The sequence below is a fragment of the Equus quagga genome, chromosome 17 (assembly GCF_021613505.1).
Source record: "Equus quagga isolate Etosha38 chromosome 17, UCLA_HA_Equagga_1.0, whole genome shotgun sequence".
Lineage (NCBI taxonomy): Eukaryota > Metazoa > Chordata > Mammalia > Perissodactyla > Equidae > Equus > Equus quagga.
Genome location: NC_060283.1, coordinates 11,415,389 through 11,423,913, shown reverse-complemented (window position 1 = coordinate 11,423,913; position 8,525 = coordinate 11,415,389). Strand labels below are relative to the sequence as shown.

Genomic DNA, 8,525 nt, shown 5'->3' with positions numbered 1-8,525 from the left:
TGAGGCAGGAAGCCAGGGTGCAGGAGGCAGCTTTCCCAGCAGCCTCACAGGGCCCCTGGCTGGGAGGGTGCCTTCCCCGGCCTTCAGGGCAGGAATTTCACCAGAGTCCCTGGGGGCCAGACAGGTGCTCCCCCAGGTGGGCCCCCTTCGCCCTTTGACATTCCCACTTGCCACCTCCCGCATATAAGGCCTGAGCCCTCACCTAGCGGTGGGAGGTGGGGACTATTGTGGGGTCTGTGGGTGTATCTTATGGCAGGAACCTCTGCCATGGTTTGGGGTCTCTCCGTGGCCCTGCTGCTGGTGGCCACTCTGGGGCTGGGGCAGCAGCCACGCCTCGAGCCTGGCCTCCTAGGCCTGCGGCACACCTACGACTGTGGGATGAAGGGCCTGCAGCTGCTGGTGTTCCCCCCGCCAGGCTGGACTGTCCGCTTCAAGGTGGTGGGTGAGTGCTGGCTGGATCCTGGGCCCCACCTCCCAGGGCTGCAGAGGGGTGCTGGGAGCCCACCCCTGCAGCAGGAGCGAGAAGAGCAAGGGCCCCGTCCTGCCTGCGGGTGGCTGCCCCCATCCCCTCACATTAGGGAGGGGGAGGGGACAAGGCCAACCTCAATTTCCCCGGCCACCCAGGGCAGCTTCTCCCACGTCATGAACAGAGACACTTGTCCATCTTGCTGAGGGGCAGGTCCTGTATTCTTAGGGCCCAGGCTCTGCATTGGTAACCACGCCCAGCTGGTGCCCAGACTGCTGGTTCACAAACCACGCTGGATGGCAGGGCCCTAGTGGACAAAAGGGCGGAGGGTTTGATGTGGGGATTTAAATCTGATACTTCTAAGCTGTGTGATCTTGAACAGCTGACCTGACCTCTCTGAACCCCCATTTCCTTACATAAGATGAGAAAGATGAGAAATATGACCCCCAACCTAGCCATGTGGACTGAACAGGAGTGTAGGGGGTGTGCCTGCACCCAGAGGGGGCCCTGGCTGTTCTGGGCTGACCTCGCAGGTGTCCCCAGGTGACTGCCACAGCCAGTTAACCCGGCAAACAGGCTCAGCGCTTTCTACAAAATTCCGGGTTCGAATCCTTGTCCTGTCCCTCCTTGTGCGCGCCTGAGGAAGCTCACCTCTGAGCCTCAGCTGCCTCATCCACAGAGTGTGATAACTCACCTTGAACTGAAGTGAAAGAGCTCAGCGACGGAGACCCTCCTCGTCATTTCTACACCAGACTTTTGTTCCTGTTTGCTGCTGTGTGCTGTCAGCAGGGAACCATAGCTAGAAAGATCCTAAAAGCAGCTAAAGCCGTTTCCTCACTGATGTGAAAACTAAGACCAGAGAGGGGAAGGGACTTGCCCAAGATCACACAGCAAGCTAGGAGCAAAGTTAAGGCTGGAACCAGAGTCCTCTGCTCCTGAGGGGGAGTCTTCTCAGCAGACCCCAGCAGCCTCTGCCTTCACCATTCCTCACCCCTGACCTCTCTCCTCCATCCCTCTCTCCCCTCCCCCAACCCAGATGAATTTGGGAACACATTTGAGGTGAACAACTGCTCCATCTGCTACCACTGGGTCACGGCCAAGCCCAAGGGGCCCGTGGTCTTCTCTGCTGATTACAAAGGCTGCCACGTGCTAGAGAAGGTAGGGACCACTCACAGCTCTGGGGGTGAGCCCCGCAGCTGCGAGCCAGCTCAGTCTACCAGTGTCGGGCTGTGGGGGGCCCCTCGTGGACCAGGATGCACCGGAGCTCAAGGCCACTCAGTGAGGTGGTAGGTGAGGGGGGCTACCTCCTGGGCACTTCCTGGGACCCACCCGCAAATCCAGCTACCTCCCTGCTGAACACCCCTCTGGCTCTCCCTGCCCCCTCTTCTGCCTGGATGCTGGGCCGCCCCACCCAGCTGCTCTCCCATCACCCTCTCACCTGTAGGACGGGCGATCCCAGCTGAGGGTGCTCATTGAAGCTGTGCTGCCCGAGGGGCGTGTTGATGTAGCTCGAGATGTCACTCTGATCTGTCCCAAACCTGACCACACCTGGCCTCTGGACTCCTACCTGGTGCCACCCACTGCACCCTCTACCCCTCATACTCGTCCCCTCCGCCCCACCCCAGAGCACAGCTTCGTCCATCCAACCCCTGCTTTGCCATCCCTCGGACCTGGCCCCACCCACCCCACCCTGGCTCAACCCCAGTGGGGCACCTTGGGACCCTGGGAAGTTGACAAGCCGGCTTCCATAGGTACGTGGGGCTTCTCTGTATCTGCACACTCTGTGTCTGGGGTAACGGGTGGCCTCCAGCCCTCGCCTGGGCTCTGAGAGGACACCTCCCTCCATTTCCTTGGAAGTCGCCTGTCCACCTGGCTCCTTCTCACATCCTCACCTGTCTTGTCACCAACCCTAGGTACCCATCTGGCCCAGGAGCAGTGCCAGGTAGCCTCTGGGCGCATACCCTGCAGAGTAAGTGGCAGTTCAAGGGAAGCCTGTCAGCAGGCTGGCTGCTGCTATGACAATACCAGAGAGGTTCCCTGTTACTATGGCAACACAGGTACATGGTGCCACACCGTGTGTGGTCCCGGTCTGCTGAATCCTGGAGCCATAGGAAGGCTTCCTCTCCCACCCACCCCCATCGCTCAAACTCTGCTTCCCACTCTCTTCTGTGGAGAGCCTGGTCCCAGCATGCACTGCAAAAGCAACCTGCAGATGGGGCGGCCACATGTCCCAGCTTGCCCGATAAGGATCGACCCAGCGAACTATTAAGAGATCCACCTTTGCGTGTACCCCCCCCCACCTTTAGATCTAGAACATCCCAGTTTGCATGATGAATTGAATGGGATCCTAGAGTAGAGTTCAACCGTGTGCTCCATGCATGGGAATCTGGGCCGGCAGAGGGTTTGCCCCAGCTAATGCTGGCACAGGTGCAGAGTAAGAGAATCGGGTCTCTGGACTCCCAGACCCATGTTTAAATACTAATCGTCCCCCAGCCCACCCCGCCCCCTTGTCTGTGCTGGATGGCCACTAAACCCTAAGGCCCTGACCAGCCTCTTTGTCCCAGCGACTGTCCAGTGCTTCAGAAACGGCCACTTCATCCTGGTGGTGTCCCAGGAGACAGCCTTGGCACACAGTTTCACGCTGGCCAATGTCCGCCTGGCCTACGCCCCCACCGGCTGCTCCCCGACCCAGGAGATGGGGTCCTTCGCGCTCTTCCAATTCCCCCTCACCCACTGTGGCACCACAGTCCAGGTAGGAGCAGCGGCCGGGGCCGGGGCCCAGGACCACCCCTGGGAGGGCCTCACCCAGCTGTCTCCTCCCACAGGTGGTTGGCAACCGGCTCATCTATGAGAACCAGCTGGTGTCTGACATGGATGTCCGAAGGGGGCCGCAGGGTTCCATCACGAGGGACGGCACCTTCCGGTGAGGGGAGGCCTTCCTCAGACAGGCAGGGCTGTGGGCTCAGGTGTGAAAGGAGAACAGGTGAGCTCAGGGCAGGCTTTGGAGCCATCTGGGTGTCTGGCCAAACTTGAGTGGCAGCTGTGTGACCTTGGAAGTGCTCCTTACCTCTTCCCAGCCTGCTCTACTTGGCGGGGGGCATGCCCCTTGGTCAGGGCTGATGTGAGCATTGACTGGGGGTTCTGCCCCACCTTGGCAGGGAGAAGCCATAGCATGCCCGAGAGGGCCAGAGTCCTCGCTAGCAGGTGCCTCTATTTCTCCAAGAACTAAGTTCAGCAATGAAGCCTCAAGAACTAAGCTAAAAGCGGCCCCTTCCAGGCCCTGGGGGGAGGCTGAGGTTTTCACTGTGGTAGCCTCCTGATCTCGGAGCTTATGAAGCCGCAGATGAGGCAGAAGATACCTGGGGCTGAAGCTCTGAGGGAGGAGCCGAGGGAGAACCCCTCATTGAAAGGGGCCCCGGGACCTGCTGAGTCAGGTGGCACAATCACCTCCAGTGCCCAGGATGCCAGTGGGGGTGCCCCGGAGGGAATCTGTGCTTGCCACTCCTGCCTTTGAACTCCAGCGCCAGGTACCTAACCTCAGCCCCTTTGCCGCATCCGATGGAACTAATATAGTAATCGTGGGTTGTAGAAATTCTGTGCTTAGATGCCCAGGTGCGTTTCTCCCCACCCGACCTGCCATGAGAGCTGGGGAGGGCGCTGGCGTCAGGCTTCAAATGTCTTTTTCTTTAAAATGCTGTACCTGCTGGCCAGGGGGGTGGGGGACAAATCTGTCATGCTTTAGAGCCTTGGGTTTAAGGCCTATGGGAACTAGCCAGGACTCAGCACAGCCCCAGGGGTTCCAGGGAAGGAAGGTGGGAGAGGACACAGCTGCGGCCCATCCGGAAGGAGCAGGAGGGCTGCTCCGACCAGAGGCCTTCGGACGAGGTCAGAGCACTTACACCTGTTGGCATCTGGGTTGCGCCAGGCCCCGGTCTCTGTCTACAGGACGTCTTCCCCAAGGGCACCGAGCCCGGGCTCGAACCCAGAGCTCTGTCTCGAGTGGGGGTAAAGCTAGATCACTTAGGAGCCGAGGTGAAGGTGGCTGGAGCAGGGTGGGGTCAGCCACTCTTGCCAAACACCTCCGGGGCCCAGGCATGACACTGAGGCTAGTGAGGGACGACAGAGCCAGTGTCCCACAGCTACGGCTGCAAGGACAGTGACGACACTGGGGCACTACCTTGTGACCTCACTCGGTCCTTACCACAGCCCTTGGAGGGACGGGGGCATCCATCACCATTTTTTGCAAAACTGAGGCTCAGGTTAAACCACTTGCTTGTGGTCCCACGGCCAGGAAATACTAAGAAGATTCAAACCCGGGTCTGCCCTCCAGGCTCTGCGGTCAGGCTCCAAGGGATGGCCTCAAATGCCAGAAAGGGGTGGGCGTGTCAGCCCCATGTGGTCCCCTGACATCTCCATCCTGCTGTACCCCTGCTCTAGAAGTGGGCCTGGCACGGCAGGCTCGAGCTGTCCCAGGAAGACGAGGTGGGCAGAGGATAGGGGCAGGGGTGCCTGTCACCCTAGCGATTGCTCAGGCGGCGTCCATCTGCCCTGCTGGACTGCACCACGTCTGTTGCATCTGCATAGCTGGTACCCGGTTTATTAAGGAAACAGGATGTGCTGATTCTGTCTTCTCTCCCATCCTCTCGCACTTGGACTTCAGGCTTCACATGCACTGTATCTTCAATGCCAGCGACTTCCTGCCCCTCCAGGCATCCATCTTCCCTCCCCCATCACCAGCTGCTGTGGCCCAGTCCGGCCCCCTGCGGCTCGAGCTGCGGATCGCCAAGGGTACGCTGTCCCTATGCTTTCTCTTCCTGCCCCTGCTTCCCAGGTGCACAGCCCACCCAGGCTCACGAGCCCCTCTCCCTGTAGATGTGACGTATGGCTCCTACTACGGGGAGGGGGACTACCCCATCGTGAGGCTGCTCCGTGAGCCCGTCCCCGTGGAGGTCCGGCTCCTCCAGAGGACAGACCCCAGTCTGGTCCTGGTGCTGCACCAGTGCTGGGCCACCCCCAGCGCCAACCCGTTCCAGCAGCCTCAGTGGCCCATCCTGTGGGACGGGTGAGTGGCAGTGGGTGCTCCAGCTGCCCCAAGGGCTCCCTCCGCCTGCCTCCTCTCCCCGCAGTGGGCGGCCTCCTTGACTTCACTCCTTCCAGGTGTCCTTTCGACGGTGACAGCTACAGGACCCGACTGGTAGCCTTGGATGGGGCAGAGCTGCCCTTCCCGTCTCACTACCAACGCTTCACCGTTGCCACCTTCGTCCTCCTGGACTCTGGCTCTCAGAGGGCCCTCAGGGGACCGGTAAGAAGCGCCACGTGCCTCAGGTCTGCTCCCCATCTGTTAAGGGGATAGGCTGGTCACCGAATCTTCCAGAACCCTGTAAGCTCATGCAAAGATCCCCAGACGGGGTTTGGTTTTACCAAGTGCCCTGGAGGGCGGGGAGCCCAGGTCCTGGCCTCAGGTCAGCCCAGAGGTGACCTGGAAACAATTCAAGAGGGAGGAAGGAAATGCCGGGTGTGGACACCATCAACCCTAAATCTGAGCATTGGTCACAGTGTTCTCCAGTGGCTTCGCTTCCAACTCTAGAAATGATGTACTCAATGTAATTCTGCTTTGAATTTTTATAACCCGGCAACTTCTCCAGAAAGTAAATGTAGATAAACTTAGGGTACATTTAGGTTTTCCACATAATATACAAATGGCTGCATAGGCAACGTATTACTGTATAATTTTTATTCTACTGAATAATATCTTTCACATTAATATATACAAGTGTCTGTATATTTTAAATAGCTGCATATTAGGACATCAGACGAGATAGATCTCACTGGTTAGCACCTGCCAGGGTGGCTTAATTCTCACCTCAGCTGTGAGCCTCTTCCTGAGCCGAGAGACCCTAACCTGCCAGATGAAGGGGCGTCTGCTGGTGGCCCAGGTCAGGTCAGGCCAACTCCTCCTGCTTCTGCTCCTTGTGGGAGCTGCCCCCGGCCTTGTGTTCCCGGAAGTAGTGGTCACTTGTCCACCCCTCTGCCCCTAGTCACAGATCACTAGGGTCCAGGAAGAGAGGGCAGCATGCAGAGGTCAGTCGGGCAACAAAATAAGCAGCAAGCCCTCCCGGGGGGGCACTGCCAGCAGAGGCAGCCCTGCTGGAGCAGGCCGAGGGCTGGGACTCGACCAAGGGCAGCGGTTCCTGCCCCCAAGGTTCTCTCCTGCAGACGTGGGCCATCGGGAAGGAGGAAGGCATGGCTCCAAACTGGGAAGCAACACACATAGCTCTCTGCCTCATCAGCAGGGGCCGCATCTCGGTCTTGGTGAACATGTCCGGATGTCAGCCTGCCTGGCCGGCAGCTGCATGGACTTGGCCTGGGGCCTGGATCCCCCGTCCCTGCCTCAGGAGCTTCTGCCCATGGCACGGAGCCAGCCCTGAGCTGATTCTCTTCCCGCCAGGTTTACTTCTTCTGCAGCGCCTCGGCCTGCGCCCCCTCGGGCCTGGAGACCTGCGCCACTGCATGCAGCTCGAGGACCGCAAGTGAGTCTGGGGCGGGGACTGGGTGGGGGGTGGCGTTCCTTCTTTCATATGTCTGCAGGCCTGTTCCTGGCTTCTGGGCCACAAGGGGCTGGAGGCCAGCCCAAGACGCCCCTCCTCCCCTGGGCAGGACAGCGACGATCCCAGAGTCACCGCAGCGATACTGCCGAGCCCCAGAACATCGTGAGCTCTCCAGGGCCAGTGCGCTTTGAGGGTACTCACGGGCAGGAGCCGACGCTGAGGCCCACAGGTACCCGAGCCTGTGGACGGGCCCTCAGGCCTTGGCCCCACCGCGTGCTGACAAAACAGGGAAGCTCTGGCCGTAGTGAGGGCAGGAGATGGTGTAAGCGCCTTCAGGGGGGAACTAAGCAAAGATAGACGACGTCCACCTTATCTGCAGAAAGGTAGCTTCACTTCTGCCCGTATGATTACAAAGGTCTGGCGTGGAGGAGAGTTGGAGGGGGCCTCTCCCAGCCCTGCGGTCCTTCAAATCCCTTCTCTCCCGCAGGCTCTACCAGGAACTCCAAGCCGAGGCCTCTCCTCTGGATGGTCCTCTTGCTGGTGGCCATTGCCCTGGTCCTAGGGGTTGGCATCTTCGTAGGCCTGAGGCAGGCCCGGGCCCAGAAGCTCCAGGAAGGCAACAGAGGGTGAATGGGCTCAATAAACCATCGTTTCTAGCCTACCCAAAGTAGGTGTGGAGAAGCCATTTGTCATGACTAGAATCGTCTTTCCTGTCTTAGAAACTGGTTCCTTAGCGTCGGCTCGGCCCTTTCAGAACTGTGGCCTCTGTTCCGGACATTGGCAGAGTCCCACATCTCGCAGACTAACCTGGGAGACTGCCCCTCAGGAAAGAAAGGCGGCGCTCCAGGCCGAGCAAGCAGGCTGAGCGAAGGGCGAGGACAGTAAAACCACAGCTGAGTCAAGGAGCGGCATTAGCTGGGAATGGGGACGCTGGCAGGGCTAATGGCCTGGGGAGGCTGGTGACCTTCCCACAGACACAGGAGTTCTGGGCACGCTCACGGCAGGCAGCTCGGCAGCCATCATGGATAACGGGAACCCAGAGTTCCAGGGGCCAAAAGATCGGACCCCAACTTGAAGGAGCTCTTCACAGGCCTGCTGGGAGGCCCCAGGCCCCTACTAAGGGATGCTGGGCCACGTTTCTGATCACCAGCCTCCTCTCCCCTCCTTCGGCCCCCCAGGACCAGGCCACGCGGGGAAGGGTTAGCACGGGTTGAAGAGCAGTCTGTTGGCCCTGATGCTGCCTGCTGCCGTGGGCACGGCCACCAGACAGGTCAGTCCCAGCACTGGCTGGGCTGCTGACCTTCGTTTGCCCGTGCGTGACAGGGGCCTCTGTCTCTGACTTGGCAGCAGAGACCCTTCCAGACTTACAGATCTTCTAGGCTGGGAAGGAGTAGCCACTGAGGGGTGGGGGCAGGTAAGCTCCAGCCTCTGGTGGACAGAGAGAAACCCGGTGGGAAGTCAGAACTTGGCTTCAGATGCCTTTCTGGGCTTTGGCAGGGGGTGAGCTGAGA

The 8,525-nt window shown here is 59.7% G+C and overlaps 1 protein-coding gene across 1 annotated transcript; it reads left to right on the top strand.

Annotated features, from left to right (window-relative positions):
• The first annotated feature begins 249 nt into the window (after positions 1-249).
• ZP1 (zona pellucida glycoprotein 1) lies at positions 250-7,644 on the top strand. Its single transcript, XM_046642809.1, has 12 exons — positions 250-442; positions 1,503-1,624; positions 1,911-2,217; positions 2,380-2,523; positions 3,031-3,218; positions 3,292-3,389; positions 5,127-5,254; positions 5,339-5,528; positions 5,624-5,768; positions 6,915-6,996; positions 7,124-7,243; positions 7,502-7,644. The coding sequence occupies exons 1-12, from the start codon at positions 250-252 to the stop codon at positions 7,642-7,644; spliced, it is 1,860 nt and encodes a 619-aa protein (XP_046498765.1).
• Positions 7,645-8,525: the final 881 nt, after the last annotated feature.

What these genes read in the sequence shown, in the direction of transcription:
- ZP1 (XM_046642809.1), top strand. Translation starts at nt 250, where the DNA reads ATGGCAGGAACCTCTGCCATGGTTTGGGGTCTCTCCGTGGCCCTGCTG. An exon ending in GCTGCCACGTGCTAGAGAAG is followed by an intron (nt 1,625 to 1,910) that starts GTAGGGACCACT and finishes TCTCACCTGTAG; the next exon opens with GACGGGCGATCCCAGCTGAG. An exon ending in TGGCCCATCCTGTGGGACGG is followed by an intron (nt 5,529 to 5,623) that starts GTGAGTGGCAGT and finishes CACTCCTTCCAG; the next exon opens with GTGTCCTTTCGACGGTGACA.